The sequence below is a fragment of the Triplophysa dalaica genome, chromosome 17, assembly GCF_015846415.1.
Source record: "Triplophysa dalaica isolate WHDGS20190420 chromosome 17, ASM1584641v1, whole genome shotgun sequence".
Taxonomy (NCBI): Eukaryota; Metazoa; Chordata; class Actinopteri; order Cypriniformes; family Nemacheilidae; genus Triplophysa; species Triplophysa dalaica.
In genome coordinates this window covers 22,310,283-22,329,468 of record NC_079558.1, presented here as the reverse complement: position 1 = coordinate 22,329,468, position 19,186 = coordinate 22,310,283, and the positions used below count along the sequence as shown (strand labels likewise).

General features: G+C 43.8%; 1 protein-coding gene across 7 annotated transcripts in view; it reads right to left on the bottom strand.

Moving 5' to 3' along the window:
* Positions 1-19,186, bottom strand: part of ryr2a (ryanodine receptor 2a (cardiac)) — an 87,469-nt gene that overhangs the window by 36,647 nt on the left and 31,636 nt on the right. For all 7 annotated transcript variants that reach the window (XM_056771789.1, XM_056771792.1, XM_056771790.1 and 4 more), the window contains 33 exons: positions 18,274-18,430; positions 18,027-18,191; positions 17,534-17,655; positions 16,253-16,436; positions 15,858-15,993; positions 15,652-15,747; positions 13,870-13,988; positions 13,376-13,509; positions 13,054-13,295; positions 12,787-12,979; positions 12,456-12,672; positions 11,569-11,673; positions 11,345-11,448; positions 11,154-11,237; positions 10,833-10,992; positions 8,966-9,113; positions 8,618-8,826; positions 8,370-8,544; positions 6,966-7,174; positions 6,543-6,886; positions 6,291-6,408; positions 6,042-6,202; positions 5,010-5,169; positions 3,938-4,024; positions 3,580-3,806; positions 2,542-3,385; positions 2,225-2,425; positions 2,042-2,147; positions 1,808-1,951; positions 1,446-1,719; positions 1,220-1,334; positions 237-369; positions 46-149 (listed from right to left, as the gene is read on the bottom strand). In XM_056771789.1, coding sequence (XP_056627767.1) covers positions 46-149; positions 237-369; positions 1,220-1,334; positions 1,446-1,719; positions 1,808-1,951; positions 2,042-2,147; positions 2,225-2,425; positions 2,542-3,385; positions 3,580-3,806; positions 3,938-4,024; positions 5,010-5,169; positions 6,042-6,202; positions 6,291-6,408; positions 6,543-6,886; positions 6,966-7,174; positions 8,370-8,544; positions 8,618-8,826; positions 8,966-9,113; positions 10,833-10,992; positions 11,154-11,237; positions 11,345-11,448; positions 11,569-11,673; positions 12,456-12,672; positions 12,787-12,979; positions 13,054-13,295; positions 13,376-13,509; positions 13,870-13,988; positions 15,652-15,747; positions 15,858-15,993; positions 16,253-16,436; positions 17,534-17,655; positions 18,027-18,191; positions 18,274-18,430 — 5,977 coding nt within the window. The remainder of the gene's footprint in view (positions 1-45; positions 150-236; positions 370-1,219; positions 1,335-1,445; positions 1,720-1,807; positions 1,952-2,041; positions 2,148-2,224; positions 2,426-2,541; positions 3,386-3,579; positions 3,807-3,937; positions 4,025-5,009; positions 5,170-6,041; positions 6,203-6,290; positions 6,409-6,542; positions 6,887-6,965; positions 7,175-8,369; positions 8,545-8,617; positions 8,827-8,965; positions 9,114-10,832; positions 10,993-11,153; positions 11,238-11,344; positions 11,449-11,568; positions 11,674-12,455; positions 12,673-12,786; positions 12,980-13,053; positions 13,296-13,375; positions 13,510-13,869; positions 13,989-15,651; positions 15,748-15,857; positions 15,994-16,252; positions 16,437-17,533; positions 17,656-18,026; positions 18,192-18,273; positions 18,431-19,186) is intronic.

The following is a 19,186-nucleotide window of genomic DNA, read 5'->3' as shown; positions in this document are numbered from 1 at the left end:
GAATTCATCAGATTCTCAGAAACAAAGAGAGGAAGAGACTCTTACTTTCTCCAGGTCTGGTTCTCTCAGCGCCAGAGCCAGTTCATTGTTATCCATCACTGACGCTGCAGCAACATCCAGAGGAGTGGAACCTCGCATGGACGGAGACGCTACACACAACAAACACAACACACAACTGAGCTCATGAGCACACAAAACACACCCATGAAGAACAGAAGATGTTCCTGAGATCTTACCGAGTCCCACGCTGCTGTTCTCCAGCAGATAACTCAAATGATCAAACATGGCCTTCTGATTCTGACGGCTGATTCGACAGAAGTAACACAGAAAACGACAGCAGTTCGCCACCATCTTAGGAAACGTGATCTCCTGACGACAGTGTGAAGAGAGGATTTATCATTTTGCTCAGCTCATTGTGGTAAAGCAACTTTACAGTAAACACTGTTCATATTAATGCAGACACTAGAAACATTAAAACACATTAAAAGACACAATAAAACAAGAACATTTTTAAATATAGACCGTTTCATCGGACGTGCGCACCTGGACTGGACTTAACTTCCGCTCAGTGTTTGTCTAATGATATAACTATACATATTTAATTTAATTTATGTTCATATTAATTCACATTATTGTAATAATATTGTTTTTATATTACATAATTATATTATAATTGTATTAAATAAGAAATTTGTTGAATTTTGTTGTTTGTTCTTTTTATAAAATAAACAATTTGTTGAATGGAAGAAGAAAATTCTTCTTAACTGCAATGTTTTTTATCAAATTCTCATTTAAGAAAAAAGTTAGTAATGTTATGTCTTCAGACATTTCTTAAAAATTGTTCCAAGATTGATCTTAGGAAAAAAAATTGAAGAATCGACACTCCCGAAACAAAAGCTGTCGTAAACATCATCTTTTCAATTTTTAAATCTCAAAGGTAAAAGGTCAAATACATATTTTTGGCGCATGTGACTTGACATTGCCGCAGTAATGTTTGTTTATGTTGTCACTTTGAAACCGAATAAAGGCTGTTTATAATGGACTAACATAAACCCAGACAGGTTTTCAGATCCATTATTGTACTGTCATGGACGTTTACATTTGAAATGATACAGAAGATAAAACTAGCAACAATGGACCACAAAGCGAGCGACTGACCAATCAGAATCAAGCATTCCAGAGCGTCATCATCTGAAGTGTGTTTCTGTGGTACCCTCACCTTAGATTCTCCTCCTCCCAGAACATTTACCATCACCTCCATCACGGTCTCATGCATGCCGAGCGCTCTCATCAGGTTTGGATGCTGATAAAACACTTTATTATTCATGATGTCACTGCAGACAAGAGACACATCACAGATCAGACCCGTCCCACAAACACACAGTCACGTTTAAACACTTCCTGGTGTCTCAGTTGAGCTGTAGATATTTTGTTGTGCACGTCACCTGAGGCCGTGAATCATGAGCTTCTCTTCTTCACGACCCATGCGGACGCTGAGCAGAGATCTGATCTGCCCCAGAGACGCCAGCAGGCTGATGGTGTCCTCCACAGAGACGGCGTTGATGGTGTAGGTTTTGGGCAGCGCTCGCACCTGCCCGCCGATGCCGTCATACTGCCTGTGGAGTAACACAAACATGGCCCGGACCAGCTCTGGATCCTCGATGACAGACTCCTGAGCCCAGCGCACCATCGTCTCTGAGATCAACTGCTGAAGAGTGCCTACACAACACAACACAGACAAACAAACACTTCAAATCAAACCCCAAATGATTAACAGCATGACATGAATGCGGTGGATTTCACTCACTGGGCTTCTTTGATTTCTTCTTCTTTGGTATTTCGGTCATTCTCTTCTTCAGGTAGGTGACCTTCTCCACCAGAGACATCAGACGACCTCTGATGGTGAAATCACCGTCACCATCTCCAGATTTGTCATCGTCTATCTCAATGCCTGAACGTCACGCAAAAACACATTTTTATATAATGAAACACACACTTACAGGCGTGTTTCGCAGATGGAAAGCATCAGTAACACGTTTACCGCAGTGTGTCATGAGGTCCTCGTGAAACTCCAGCAGCTGTTCTCTGATGCCCTCCGGACACGGACAATCCTGCTTCTCATCTTTAAAATTCAGCAGCATGTTGATCTGAGGACACACACACATCATACTGTATAAACACACACACACGTGACCTCCTCAGCGTGTGTGTGGTGACCTCTGACCTGTTCCTGTGGAGGCGAGCGGAACTCTTTGGTTTTTCGTGCGGTCAGAGCAGCGGACATGTTCAGCGCCTGCATGACTTCATTATAACGGAAGCGCTGGTTATCCTGAAGATGTGCTACAAAGTCATCGGAGAATGCGACCACTGCCTCAATGCGATGCCGGACCTGACAGTCGCACAGATACTGCAGCAGGTGACACATCTAGACGAAACATGCACGCACGATACATCACAACATCAAACTTTAGTCAAACTCCTCAGAAATATAAGTAAAGAAACAACTTCACATGACTGAGATACAAGACTGAAGAGTTTCACCTGGAGTTTGACAGGTTCAGGAAGTTTCATCTGCAAAAGTCCTCCTTTGGGCATCTTTCCTCTCAAACCGTGCTCCTCGGCCCCGCCTCCCTCAAGCCGGCCCCGCCCACAGCTCTCGTCCGCCTCCGGGCCATCGACGCCGCCCTCCAGCCCAGAGTCCTGTGAGAAGACGCTGGGTTCGATCAGTTGCAGGATGGTCTTCAGGTCTCCGTTGTGAAAGACACCCATGATGAGGAGCGTGTAGAAGAGTTTGATGAGAGGAACGAAGAGGAACTCAGTACTGCCCCCTACAGGATCCCGCACGTGTAAACTGCCCTCCCGCACCGCCTCCGTCAGCATCTCCATCGTCCGACTCTTCAGCGTCTCCAAGGGAAACTCTGGGCTGTACTGGAAACAGTCACCGGCAGCGGCCGCCGCGCCGTTACCGTGGTTACCGGGGATGGACCCTACGAAGTTGGGCGAGGAGAAGCGCATGCGCGGCTGCAGCGAGGTGCTCAGTCCGATGCCGGGCAGGCCATGTTTCTTCTTCTCGTCGGGGAAGAGAGTGATGCTCTTGGTCTCGGACGTCATGGGAACGATGTACTCGGAGTTCATCATGAGACGGGCGGTGGCGTAGCCGCTCAGGTGGATGTCTATGAGCAGGTCGTAGTATCCGGTGCGCAGGAGGCCTGGCATGTACTTGTTCTGGATGGCGTACAGGAGCTGAGCCTCGTCCACGTGACTACAGAGCGCATGAGCTACACGATTGTTCCCCAGAGCGCAGATGGCAGAATATAAACGCAGTGTGTGATGGTGAAACTTCAATAGATCTCTCTGCTCTGTCAACTCTAGGATATCCAACGACCTGATAACACAAACACACACAATCACTACACCACTGTCTCACAACCAGTGTGTGTGTGTGTGTGTGTGTGTGTGTGCGTGTGTGTGTATGTGTGATTCAGTGTGTGTGTATGTGTGTGTTTGTGTGCGAATGTGTGTGCCTGTGTTTGTGATTCAGTGTGTGTGTGTGTGTGTGTGTGTGTGTGTGTAATGTACCTATTCTCTTCAGGTATATGTAGAGTCATGAACTGCAGTGGATCTGAACATTGGATCATCCAGCCCAATCTCTCATTCACCCTGCTGACCTCTGACCTCAGGAACTGGTTGGGCACACGACTCCATGAGACGGGTGTGAGGTGCTGCACGTGTAAGCGCGGTGGACACTGGGGTACTTTGTTCTTCCGTTCACTTTTAAACAGGCCTGCAGAGAGAGGCATCACATTCTACACACACACACACACACACACGCATACACAGCAGATGTGTGATGATTCATGAGCTAAACATACACGTGCCCTGTTTGTGCTAAAACTGCAATATATAATTAGCCTCAATCTCCTGTGTATGAGCTCACCTTAATGCGTCCCAGTTCAAACTGGAAGACATTTGGACTGGTCGCCTGCGCAAACACTGCAGGAAAGAGTTTAGTTCTCGGCTCCACCTGCACAGATAAATGAGTTCAGATCAAGAAACGGTTCAGATAAACGGGTTCAGATCAAGAATCGGTTCGGATGAACGAGTTCAGATCAAGAATCGGTTTGGATGAACGAGTTCAGATCAAGAATCGGTTTGGATGAACGAGTTCAGAACAAGAATCGGTTCGGATGAACGAGTTCAGAACAAGTATCGGTTTGGGTGAACGAGTTCAGATCAAGAATCGGTTCAGGTGAACGAGTTCAGATCAAGAATAGGTTCGGATGAACGAGTTCAGATCAAGAATCGGTTCCGGCGAACGAGTTCAGATCAAGAATCGGTTCAGGCGAACGAGTTCAGATCAAGAATCGGTTCAGGCGAACGAGTTCAGATCAAGAATTGGTTCAGGCGAACGAGTTCAGATCAAGAATCGGTTCAGGCGAACGAGTTCAGATCAAAAATCGGTTCAGGCGAACGAGTTCAGATCAAGAATCGGTTCAGGCGAACGAGTTCAGATCAAGAATCGGTTCAGGCGAACGAGTTCAGATCAAGAATCGGTTCAGGCGAACGAGTTCAGATCAAGAATCGGTTCGGATGAACGAGTTCAGATCAAGAATCGGTTCAGATGAACGAGTTCAGATCAAGAATCGGTTCGGATGAACGAGATCAGATCAAGAATCGGTTCAGGTGAACGAGTTCAGATCAAGAATCGGTTCAGGCGAACGAGTTCAGATCAAGAATCGGTTAAGACGAACGAGTTCAGATCTAGAATCGGTTCAGACGAACGAGTTCAGATCAAGAATCAGTTCAGACGAACGAGTTCAGATCTAGAATCGGTTCAGGTGAACGAGTTCAGATCAAGAATCGGTTCAGGTGAACGAGTTCAGATCAAGAATCGGTTCAGGTGAACGAGTTCAGATCAAGAATCGGTTCAGATGAACGAGTTCAGATCAAGAATCGGTTCAGATGAACAAGTGACTGATGAAATAATTGTCATAAATCAGAAGTCAAACCTGGTAAAAGGTGCAGAGTTCTTTCCCGTTGGATGTGAAGGTGAGGAAGCCGTTGGCCGTGTCCACCAGACATCCGATCTCCAGACCGTTATTATTACGACCCTGACTGGGGTTACTGCATTCACCCCCCCAAACCATGAAGCAGTTACTGCGTTTAATACTGACACACGGAACGGAACACACACACACACAATTATCAGAGATGTAACAATCTATAATGACAGAATATCACAACACAAAAACATGTACTGTACAGATAAGATGACACGTGGGTCGGATTCCAAGGGGATTGCACATAGTCAGAAACAACATGTGTAACACAATGCAATGTAAGTCACTTTGGATAAAAGATCTGCCAAATACGTAAATGTAAATGTAATACAATATTTGTACGACGTGAAGTTTACAAAATGAATCATATTACAGTTACTGAAAAAAATTACATGGATTTGCGAATAGTAATCAATACACCAAAAACTACACTTTTAATATAAAAACAAAGGCTAGGTCTGTAAAGCGGTTTAATGTGATTGGTTGAGCTTCAATCATGTGACCTGTGTCAACATACAGTACGTCATGTTTTTGTTCTTTTTCTGTTTTAAGAAATTCTCTTTTAGGGTTAATCTTTGTCAATTCATTCATGTTTGTTTTACATTAAAAGTGTTTTTATGACAGCTCTATTTAATTGTTATGAATTATGATACAGCAGGTTCTATTAAACCTTGAATGTTGTCAATTCTTTAATCAATTGTATAAACATCAAAAGTGCTATTAACTATTGTTCACGTTTTTGAGGAAAAAAAGGTTTTTATTTTAGTTTTATTTTCATAAATGAAATATTGTTACTTATCAAACCAGCATGATGACTTGTTTTGATTGAATATTTTTACACCTCTATACATTATATTGTGTTTATATTGTCGTGTTAAATTTCTCACATTGCAATTTTATACACAACATCTTCCACAACTGATCAGTTCATTCCAGCACACGTTTGTTTTTGTTCTGGTGGCCCCGGCGTCTCTCACTGACCTCTCGTGAACTTTACCCTTCTCGTCTCCCAGGGTAACCGTGACCGTTCGGACCATATTGAGGTCAAAGGCCGGATCATACTGATGAAAATCTGACGTCACCCAACCGACCCAAACACTGGACGGCTCCTGACCGGGGAAGATCCTCACCGAGTAAAAATACTGACACACACACAACATCAGTCATCCGATGATCAGAAAGCACAGGTCATGTGATCAGTGGGCGGGGTTTAAGGGGCGTGTCTCTCACCGTGGATGTTTGCAGGAGATTCTCTGTGTCGTCTCTCTCGTCTGCTATAACGTCCTCTGACAGTCGAGTGTTAGAATGACTGCTGCTGACGTCCGGCTTCGATCTCTTCAACAAAAACCTAAAACGCACTCAAACTGTCAACACATGTTTACTACACAAACGGATGCTTTGTTTGTGTTAGATTTCTCAATATATTTCCTATACAAGTATCAAAGGTTTGGGCTGACTGTCTCTGTGTGTGCTGCGTCACACCTCTGTTTGATTTTGGAGGGTTTCTCTTGATTGTGATCTTTATGGTTGTTGAATTCATCTCGTTCTCTGTCCGGCCCGTTGGAGCTGACGTGACTGTGTGGGGTCTTCATCAGAACCTCAAAATCGGACACCGTCTCAAAATCATCCAGATCTCTCTTTGGAGAGAAGAAGCTTCCGTTGGCCGACAGCATCCCGCCGGGCGACCTTCCGAACGTCTCCGAGCACTCGACGGGCATGCTCAGACGATAGAACATGATGTCTGTGTTACTGTTCTGTGAGCCGAATGACCTCTGCGTGACCTTCAGACACGGTGGGCTCTCCACTGTCCCGTCGATTCTGTTAACCTGTAAACACAAACACGATGGCCTGTAAACACAGTCCTGCTCATCCTGAAGTGAGTGCGTGTGTCTGGTGACCTCTGACCTCTATGTGCTCATGGTTGGCTGGGACGGGGATGAACTGAGGCAGTCGTTTGCTGATCCACATGGTCGTATCTCTGTTCATGTTGACGGCAAAGGGTTCATAGCCCTCCTGCAGGCCACAGATGGTGAAGTACTTCAGCGTGCTCACGTCCTTCCCGAAATTCATCCGGCCGACCTGAGAGACGCCCAGACTGCAGACGGGAATGAAGCCTGAAACATCGACAGAACCAAACGGAAATACTGTCATGTAAGAGAGAGACACAAACTTGAATACCAGCAAATACACATGAACACAACAAGTTAGAGAAATATTCTGTAGCAATCATGTGTGACAGCGGTCAACAGGTGGCGCTCATCTCAACTTTATTTCACTGCAGAATCTGGTGTGTTTGTATGTTGATGAAGCTGCACATTTACCTGCAACAGCTGCTAGAACAATTGCATGTGTCTCTATGTGTGTCTCCGTCTGTGTCTCTGTGTGTGTGTGTCTGTGAATGTGTTTGTATGCAATCAGCAGTGTGTGTGCATCTGTGGCTTGTGGTGTGGTGTTTTGTGGTCTGTGGGTGTAATTAAGCTGGAATGTGTGTGTGTGTGTGCACATGCAGCGTGTTTGTGTCTGTATGAGTGTGCATATTTGTTGTGTGTATGCAGCGTGCGTGTGTGTGTGCATGCATGTTTGGTGAGTGAAGTGCAGTGTGTGTGTCTGTGCAGTGGGTCTGTGCATGTAGTTGGTTTTCTGTGTTTATGTTGTGTGTGTATGTGTGTGTGTATGTTTGTTTGTGTGTGTGTGCAGTGGGTCTGTGTACATTTTGTGTGCAGTGTGTCTGTGCATGCACAGTAGTGTTTGTGTGTGTGCTTGTGTGTGTGTGTGTGTGTGTGTATATGTTTGTGTGTGTGCAGTGTGTCTGTGCATGCACAGTAGTGTATGTGCTTGTGTGTGTGTGTGTGTGTGTGTGTGTGTGTGTATATGTTTGTGTGTGTGCTGTGGGTCTGTGTACATTTTGTGTGCAGTGTGTCTGTGCATGCACAGTAGTGTTTGTGTGTGCGCTTGTGTGTGTGTGTGTGTGTGTGTGTGCAGTGGGTCTGTGTACATTTTGTGTGCAGTGTGTCTGTGCATGCACAGTAGTGTGTGTGTGTGTGTGTGTGTGTGTATGTGTGTGTGTGTGCGTGTGTGCGTGTGTGTGTGTGTAGGTATCACTCTGTAGGTGTCAGTGGGGCTCACATGTGATTTGTGTTCTTGTGCTGATCTCACACAAACAGCACATGAGAGATTTCCTTCATGAGGATACTGAAGTGTGTGTACATGACAGCTGATTGGATGGGAGGGACTGATGAAGTAATTGCATTCAGATGACAGACTGATGAGTTGACAGTACACAGAGAGTGATCGTCTCACATGACTCACCTTCACAAACCTCAAAGTCTTTGAATGCGAGTTCAGAGCCGGAGTCGTCCAGCAGAACCTCACCGTTCAGAGTGAACATCATCGTCCCTTCATTCATATCCACCATACAACCCACCACATCACCCGACTGCCACGTCCGGCCAAAGTGCTCGTTACCCTGATGCCAGCGCTGGGCCTACACACAACAACACAACATAAACACACCAGTGATGACAGCAACAGCTCTCTTCTGCGGGTCATGTTGTTACCTTGAGTCCATCAAACACAAAGGCCTGCTCATCTGAGCCCAGCTCCTGATCCGGCAGACACCCGGGTTGAGCCCAGCCCACCCGCATCTCACCCGCCGTCACCACATCAAACTCAAAATACCACTTCCCCGCGTTCACACTGCACGTCTTCTCCGCTCGGAAAATCCGGAAGCGCTCCATCGACAGATTATTGACATCAGATCTCGCTGCTGGAGAAAACAAGAATCCAGAGGAAAAACATTTCAACAGATTCTCACACATCTGCCTGCTGCTCGAAACAGAGGTGAAGAACAGAGCGCCTTTAAAGATCTCCTGCAATGCATTATGGGTAAGTGATGAGAATCATACCATGATCCTGGTCCGGAGCCTCCAGGTTATAGCCGTAACCCAGTAACGTCCTGACGGCTTCTCTCAGACTGTCCTTGTTTGATTTCTTGGTTCTTTCATCGAGGAGCATGTAAGGAACCAGACGAGGGTTTCTTCGGTTCTTAATGTCCTACAGAAGACCACAAACAGCTTCCTGTGAGTGAAACTCTTCAGCTAATAGACACACCACCACACGCATGTAGTCCGGTCTGTGAACACTGTGTGTCTGCCACTGCAGTTATGAATATCAAACGTCACTTTACATTATACCATGGTCAGTTTGAATACTGGATTCTGATTGGCTTGAACATTAAACTGTATAATGCACAGCTGGTTCCAGTCACTTTGATAAATGTTTGAAATCAACTGAAAAAAATAACTATCATGTTCACCTGTCTGATAATCCACAGCTAAAGGATTTTAATCGGGTGGTTCTTGTCCTCCACACCATCCTTTGAAACCCTGTAATGCACGGCTAGTTGTGGATTATCCCTTACTTAAAACAAGACAAAGGCCTTTGCAAACATGAGAAAGTGAGCACAGTTTTAAGTTCCTTCTCATAAAATCACAAACTCAACACATCCTCGTCTGTGATTTGATCATTCCATTCCATTTTCTACCGCTTATCCGAACTACCTCGGGTCACGGGGAGCCTGCGCCTATCTCAGGAGTCATCGGGCATCAAGGCAGGATACACCCTGGATGGAGTGCCAACCCATCGCAGGGCATGATTTGATCATGTCTTTATTCATTTAAATCTCAGTGGTTTTTACACACAGGGGTTGTTGTGACATCATAGTAAACTCATTCAGTAACTGAAGTGTTGACTCATTCCAGATGACAGAAATGTGTCTATAACGGTGGAATGTGACATCATACAGACAGAACATATCTATAACAAATCAGCCCGTACATGAGGGACGGAGGTTTTCTGTAAAGTCTCAATCCATCAGATGCAGAACACTTTCATGCTCTATCTAAGTGACACACATTTCTTTTACTTACTGTACTTTTTTTTATAACAGATTATATCTGAGAGAGAGAGAGAGAGAGAGAGAAGAACTTTTGCACAAAATGGCAACACACAGTCTACATCACTACTGCCACTGACTGACCCCGGGTTATTTTCATTTGTAAAGTTTTAATGACAATATATTTTTGCATATTGTTTTGGATTGACTACTTTACCAATTAAATTTAATTTATCTCATGTGTGCATTTGACAGACATCTTTATCATGTTCCTCAGTCAATGTTCTTAACATTGTAGGATGAAATTCTGTTTTCTCAGGCAGTTACATTCAGGCCCAGCTCCACGGGGGGGGGGGCAGGGGGGGCTTTGCCCACCCTTTCAGAAGCTTTGTCCACCCTGTCTCCACACAGAGCCGTTAAGAGAGAGGATCCGTGAACCACCGTTGCTGTGAAAAAACTGTTCCGTTGGAGTGAATGGAGTTGGCACAACTCTCTCTCTCAGTGACTCTGTGTCCACCCTGCCCCCCCACCACATAACAGCCAATCACAAAATGCTTTATTCAAGTCAACTCCAAATATTTTTATTTTATGTTTTCACTCTTATGGCGAGAGAGTCTTAGCTCATTCACTTATTTATATTATTTATATATAGTTAATCCCCCTTGGCCTCCACCCACCTGGAAAATCCCTTGGCCCACCTTTCATCTTATATCTGGAGCCGGGCCTGGTTTCACTTATGGACCAGATTGATTGATCATTCTCAAATGACATTTATATTTATTCATTTGCCAGACGCTTTTATCCAAAGCGCAAGAGCATACAAACATATTGTCAACACGCTTAACAGTACCGTTAGTTTACACGTCTTTTTAATTCACCTGTTGTATACCGTAGGTCCATCCCTGTCGTGTGCGGTCTCTGGCCCAGACGTTGTGTGCGTTCTCTGCCAGTTTGTCCACCATAGCTTCCTGTGCTGAGGCCAGTTTGATGTGACTCAGGTCCATAGGAGCGGGTTTATAACCGCTGGAGAGCTCATACCTGACCACACAAACACACAACATCATCAACAAACATTATCTCCTGAACAAACACACTGAGAGAGAAACGGACACCTGCTAGATGAAAACCACACAGAGTATAGAGTTTGACCTGACGACACAAACACAAAAACATGTTTGACGGTGAAGATTTACACTTACTTGGCTGACAGTTTGAGATTGTTGACTTTCTCTGCCGCCCGCTCGTCTGCCACACCGACATGACAACCTAGAGCCAGAAGAGTCCTACACACAGACACACACATCATGTCAGGTTTAACATGTTCTATCTCATCTTAAATCTTAAAGATCTGAATGATCAGAAAGGTCTTGTTCAGCTTCACTGGACTCACTTGAGCGTCTCTTGAGACATCTGGAGGTTGTAGCTTCTCTCTTGTTCAGGCAGTCTGCTGAACTCCACCAGACAGGGATGTTGACGTTTATTATCATCTCGCACCTGTACACAATAAACACCTTTATAAACACTATGACATGTTAACTCATCTGCTTTTAATCTGATATTCAATCAAACTCAGTTTTGTGTCATGTATGTCAGTGGAATCTGAAAGTGACGCACCGCTCCGTAGGTCCATCCCAGATCGATCTTGTTCATCACCCACAGCTCATGAATGTTCTCTGCCAGTTTCTCACGGATTCGCTCGATTTGAGGCGGCAGCACAATCTTACACAACAAAACACAAATACACTCACAAAATAATCTGATGTCCACAGGTGTGTTTGTGCACATGTGTGTGTGTACCTGACTGGTGTCCACAGATGTTGGTGTGTGTGTGTGTGTGTGTGTGTGCGTGCATGCATGCGTGTGTGTGAATGTGTGTGTACCTGATTTGTGTCCACTGGTGTGTGTGTGTGTGTCTGTGCTTGTGTGCTTTACCTGTTTCCAGGGGTCTTTGTGTGTGCAGGGGGGCAGGCGCTTGTTTGTGTGTGTGTCTGTGAGTGTGTGTACATGACTTGTGTCCACGGATGTGTGAGGGCGGGTGCTTGTGTGTGTGTCTACCTGACTTGTGTCCATGGGTGTGTGTGTGTGTGCACGTGTGTGTGTACCTGACTGGTGTCCATGGGTGTGTGTGTGTGTGTGTGTGTGTGTGTGTGTGCGTGCATGCATGCGTGTGTGTGAATGTGTGTGTACCTGATTTGTGTCCACTGGTGTGTGTGTGTGTGTCTGTGCTTGTGTGCTTTACCTGTTTCCAGGGGTCTTTGTGTGTGCAGGGGGGCAGGCGCTTGTTTGTGTGTGTGTCTGTGAGTGTGTGTACATGACTTGTGTCCACGGATGTGTGAGGGCGGGTGCTTGTGTCTACCTGTCTTGTGTCCATGGGTGTGTGTGTGTGTGCACGTGTGTGTGTACCTGACTGGTGTCCATGGGTGTGTGTGTGTGTGTGTGTGTGTGTACCTGACTGGTGTCCATGGGTGTGTGTGTGTGTGTGTGTGCACGTGTGTGTGTACCTGACTGGTGTCCACAGGTGTCGGTGTGAAGGCAGCTTGTGTGAGTGTGACTGTGGGTCCAAGGAGGTCTCTCATGTTCCCATGATCATGTTTATAGTCCTGACTGTGCTCCACTCTCAGCTTCTCTCGTGGTAAAACAGCCTCAAAACACGGAGCGTATCCAGACGGAGGCAGGAACTTGAATTCTCCATGACGACCGCCCAACAGGAAGCGCACTCTGAGGAATCACAGGACCAGCGACCAATCAGCGTGTTTGTCTCAACAGTAATCTCACGACATGTTTATTCAAAGGTGCCGTGTGAAATGTTCTGATGGCGATCGCAGGACTCACTTGACCCCTGCCGAGAAAGACACCGCAGGGAAAAAGAGTCCGTCTGAGTTAAAGTTCTCAAACATTCCCTGGACCGGCTGACCGTTGATTCGGAATGAGATGCTGGGAGCGCTGAGGTCCAGACAGCAGCTGATCACGTCCTCCGCCCGCAGCAGATGCTGATTGGGTGAGCTCACGGACCGCGCCACGCAACCTACCAATCACACCTCATGTCACGTCCTGTGACACAGACCCTCAGACACAAAGCTAATGATGCGCTTCTCTCACCTGCCCACAGGTGCAGCCCATCAAACCCGTACGAGTACAGATCGTCTCCGACTCCGTTCCCGCCCCAGCCCTCTCCACCGCCCGGGTACGGCCAGTAACCCTGTGTGGATGCCCAGCCCACCCGCAGGTGTGTGGCTTCGGCCGTCACGAACGGCTCCACGTGGTCCACGATGAGCTCATAATACCACTTCCTGTACTGGGCGGAGCCTTCGCTCACCCCGAGGAAGATATTGGGTCTCATGCTGCGAGTGAAGAGAGAGAGAGAGAGAGAGGTGAGAGCCTGAGGTGTGATGATGACGTGATGCTGACGTGATGTGTTTACCTGTTGACGTGATTGACCAGTCGTGTCTGTAGCAGCAGATCTCTGCCGGGCAGCAGATTATCACAGATCAGATTCTGATTAGAGCGAACCGCCACGCCGTGACACACACACAGAGAACACAACACATCCAGAACCTGCACACACACATCACACACCTGAGGCTTTGGTTTTTGACTTTTAAACGTGAGAGTTATTCTAAAGCAAAAGTAAACTTTATCACTTGACAAGCTAATTTCATGAAGTTGAGATGCTGTATCAATGAAGGAGAATATCTTTGTAAATATATTCAGAACATTTGGTGACGTTTCTGCCTAAAACAAGACAAAAGCAGATGGGAAATTAAGATAATCTTGTGTCTGCACTGTAAAAAAATCCCATAAAAAAAGATTATACGGATAATTCCGTTAATGCTCAAATGTAATTTAAAGGTGCAGTTTGTAAAAGACGCCACTACAGGGGTGTTGTGATGTTTGTGTGGTGTCTCGTCACTTCACCTTGTGGTTGCGTCCATGTTTGTCCAGCAGAGAGATGATGGATTTAATGTGTCCCTCTTTAATGATGTTCAGAGCTTCAGGACTCTCCACCAGAACACAGTGAAGAACCTCCAGGATCCCTGCGGACACACAACAACACAACACAACACATCACACAAAAATGATCTATAAACACCTACACACACAGATATATACATTCAGGAAATATTTACATGCATTACTTTAAATTTATATATAATTTAAATGATATATAAACATTTGTTGCTTTTTATGTTTTTCAGAAATATTTAAATATAGACGTATATATTTGTAAATACAAAATGAAGACAGACATATATTAACAGAGAGAGATACACGGCTTTCACATTCACCAGAGTAAAATCATGGAACTACTGTACTAATCCTGACAGTCTGTGAGACGTCGTGCTGTTAGAGAGTGACATCTTTATTCTGAATGTGTCATACGGGCACAGATCATCTCTCTCGTCATCTGTACACCAACACAAGCGCTGAAGCAGAGTTAATATAGTTTTAATTTTAGTTTTATTCAGATTTTAAATGAGCTTTTATTTTTAGATTTTTGGTTAATTTAAGTTAAAGTTTTACCAATTTAGCTTTTTGTCATTTAACAATTTATTGGTTTATTTTCAATGTTGCTATATATGATTAATTAATTTTTATTTTAGTTATTGTTTATTATTATAATAATCATTTCCAATTTTCAACTTGAGGCAAGTTTTTCCAATAATTTTAGGTCAATATATTAATTAATCAAATATTAATTTGATTTGAACTTTTCAAAGATTTAATTTGATTCATTTTATGCGGACTCAGGTACAGTATGCGAGTGCTCACACGTGAAAAACAAAAAAAAGGCAGCGCTGTCAGTTTATGAAGAGGCTGTGCTCCCAAAAGCAGTTCCATGGAAAGGTATTTTAGTTTTTAGGTTGTAAGGTCAAGTTTGAAAAATGTGAGTTGTTTATTATTATTTAAAGAATTATAAATCTTTTTCAAATGTCTAAAGTCTATAAGACTTGTGTACATGTGTCATTGAGTTGTAAATGACAGAGGGTTCATTTAAATTATTTGTTTCACATCATATCCGTAATGCATTTGTAATAAATACATCCCTCATTTGTTGTTTGCTCATCTGGATTTAATTTTATATATGCATGTTCACGTGAACATTTAGAGAGAGAGAGAGTTTATCATATATGTTTATCATATGAGTTTTGTGTTTAATAAGATCTGTTTCTCAGAAGTTTGATAAAGTCAATCTGTCCGTGACTGTATGAAAATCCGGTAATGACACGGCCCTCTTTTGGATGAAATTGTAGATAGTAATTATCCATATGACTAAATATATTTTTTATGCTATAATCTTTTCATTATTTTGTATTTATTTTGCATTAGATATTATAAAACTGTCACTGTCCTTCCAAAACCTCACATGACCAAATTCACTGTTTTCAGCAAATGAAGAAAAACACTGTGCTTTTTAAATGATTCAATTGTTATTATTGTTATTATTTGACCAATAAAAGTAAAAAATAAAAATAAAAATTTAAAAGCACTTTTAACTTTTTATTTTTATTTTTTACTTTTATTGGTAAAATATTTGCAAAACACAGTGACAAACAAAGAGTGATCAATAAGAATCACAAAATATGGAGATAGGAGGTAAATATAAATGTATAATTTGATATGTATAAGTATTTCAAATGTTTGGTTTGTGATCAAGTATTTCTTCGGATTTGACATAAAAAGTGTTTGAGTTCATACCGGACGAGGCTTCCAACCTCTCCAGGCGACTGATCAACCAATCCAAAGAGCCAGAAAACTGTGCACAATTCTTCCTATTTCCTCTGATAAGAGCAGCTAGAGAGAGGGAGAGAGATTGACGTTTGCTGGTAGGCATTTTTTCAGCACATATTGACGTGTAGAGTTTAAAGTGCTGATGATGGAGCGGATGGAATTATGGCTCATACCCAAGAGCTCGTAGAGAGAGTTCAGGATGGATTTCCAGGATTCTCCTGCTTCTTTTCCAGCCACGTCTGCAAAATGAGCCGCACTGCTGTAGACATGTAAACGATCGATACACTCCAGCACCAGGTTTATCATGCCCTAGAGACACACATACAGAGAGAGAGAGAGAGAGATTCATAACACATCCTCACACACACACACACACACACAGATACAAAACACATCCTCACACACACGTAGTGAGACCACACCAAGAACACCCCTTCAGCTGAGAATTCTCTTCTACAGCTCATGAGACTTTATAAAGCTCAGCTATGTCTCAAATATTTCTCTTACAATGTCAGTAAAACGGGCTTCACGTACATGACATTATTTGCAGACACTTTTCTTTTCTCACCTCCTCCTGAAAGAGGTTCTGTCGGCTCTTGAGCGATCGCAGTCGATTCTGTTTGTTCTCGTGCTCCAGGTGCTCATCAGGTGGCTGGAAGTAGCCAATCAGATCCTGCAGACTCAGACTGACTGATTCTATTGGTAGATCCAGCGTGGACGTCTTTCCTTTCTTACTCAGAGTATCAAGACCCCTGCGTTCATGAAGAACACACACAACAATTAACATACGGGGTGCCCCAGGGCTCCATTTTGGGGCCTATTCTATTTTCTCCATATATCCATTCTTAGGAATCGGGTTCCATTGCTTTGCAGATAAAACACAACTATATATGCCATTGAAACATACAAACTCTATAGTGGCAAGTTTGTGGAACCTTGAGGAAATAAAAGCCTGGATGTCCTCAAATTTAACGAGGACAAGTTGGAGGTTATACTGCTTAAACCAGGGGGCGCCTGTGCGGCTCCTGACCTGGACTTGGTGGTTTTAAAACCATTTGTGAAGTCTTCTGTAAAATACTTGGGTGTTTTGATGGATAATGATTTTAAAATGGACAAACAGATTAATCGGGTAATTAAATAAAAAAAAATCCAGTTTAGGCATATGGGTTAACTGTTTTGAAGTGTTATACACATTTTTATTTCGTCCCGTCTTGACAACTGCAATGGGCTGTATGTAGGCATTAGCCAGGCCTCCCTCACCAGACTGCAGATGGTTCAGAATGCTGCAGCTCGTTTGCTAACGGGAACACGAAAGTGGGAACATATTACTCCCATTTTTGGTCTCTTCATTGGGTTCCTGTTAGGTTCAGAATTGATTTTAAGATTAAGATTGTCTTGAAATGTAGTTCATGTCTTGTGGATTTCGTTCATCACTCTTTAATGGTGTTTTTTGGTTGTCACCTGTGTCACTATGTGTTATTTTTGAGGTCACTTTTGTGTTTGGGGTTTAAAGGGATATTAGAATGAGAAAATGAGTGAAATTCTGGGTAAACTTTTGCTTTAAGGGAACCTGAAATTAGAATCAGAATTTAAAGTTTCTAAACTGACACATGAGAAGTCAAAGAGATCACAACAGCCTTATTCTTAAAACATTTTTGTTTGTGTGTGCGTGTTTGTGTGCATGCGTATACTGTGTGTGTGTGTGTGTGTGTGTGTGTTTGTGTATATTGTGTATGTTTGTGTGCGTGTAGTGTGTGTATTTGTGTGCATGTTTGTGTGCATGTTTGTGTGCGTGTAGAGTGTGTGTTTTTGTGCGTATAGTGTGTGTGTGTGTGCTTGCGTGTCCAACCTGATGAAGCGGTTGAAGAGGAATACAGTACTGCGTATGACTCTGGCTGTATGAGACTCTTCGTGTTGTGACCGTGAGAGCGTCAAACCATCATCCATGTGACCTTCATGATGCATGATGGCCTAAAACACACACACACACACACACACACACACACACCTGAACTGAACATTTCATCAAAAATCCAAACACAAACTGAGACACACACACTGACTCATGCAGTACACACACACAGATCGAGTCCATCTGTCCATCTCTGCGTGGTCTCCTCTGTGTGATACTGTGAATGTTTCATACTGTACGTGTCTGTAAATCACCTTCAGGAATGTTTCATATAGAAGCACAAGAGATTAAAGTATATCCTTCAAAATACTTTGATCTAAAACAAGTTCACGGTTATTATTGATTTCAAATGTTATTATTTCACATTTTTAAACATTCATGAAGGATTTAAGCTATAATTTGAAGCAGTCAGCTGATGTCAGATTCAGACCTTTCTCTGAACTCCGCCCATGCGAGCACACTTGGCGTCCACCGATTGGTAGGTGAGCCAGAGGGCGGAGTCCACGTGCTGGATGTAGCAGACGGAGTCGCCGTATTTGATGTCAGGAACCCCCATCCCATCCACCTCCTTCCTCAGGCCAAAGTCCAGCTTCTCCTGCAGGCGTGTGACAGAGAATCATGGGTAACACTGATGATGTCAAGAAAAGAATCTTTCTGCGTTTGGAGCCTTGTCTCACCTTTGAGGAGCGGAAGCAGAAGGCTGTGGACTTGACATCTGCTTTCTCTTTGTCCATCAGCAGGAGCCCTTGATCGTCCATCATGCTGAGATATTTGCCGGTGGTCACGTGACGCAACCGAAACGGCTGACCCCAGCGAGTGTGACTGCCGCTCCACCTGCACACAAGACAGAAACCCCAAACATGATCAAATCACGTCTGCCAGATTCACAAACCTCTATGATGGCCGTTCTGTAGGAAGCAGATCAAGAGAAGAAAGCGTGTTGCTCTAGAATTTGGCCCCGACCCCATAATGTCACTTTGATGAAACGGTTCCAGCTCCAGTGAAGGCAGATTATTTTTAGCCGGATGGTTCAGAACTCTGCTGGTGAGAGAGTAAAGAAATGGGTGCGTTCTTTCAGAGCAGACGTCCTGCCGAGTGTAATTAAAAGCTTCATGGGTATCGGAAAGCCTCCGGTGTTGACCGGGTCAGACGTTGCTTAATGACCTGAGATTACAGAACGGATCTCAACGCATCATCAGTGGCGCATGATGACGGTCACAAAATAAAGCATCTTGTTCCTTCTGTCGCTGAGGTTCATGAGAACATATATTTCTTTTTCTACATGAAACCATATAACCACAAAAACACAGAAGTGAAAAAACCTTGTGAAAATAATAGTGGTGGGCATAGATTATTTTTTTTAATCTAGATTAATCTAGATTAAAATGGCTCATTTGAATTCTGCGAAGGCATTCAGAATATGTGTTCTACCCAAATAATGACTAAAAGTAAGTCTTTGAGAACGGGTTTCTCAAGCCAGGTGGCGCATTAGACCAGGGGCTCATCTCTTGTTTCCAAAATGCATCACAAACTGCTTGAGAAAGCTGTTCTACTATGATAATTGGTGATAAAAATTAAATTATGTTCAAT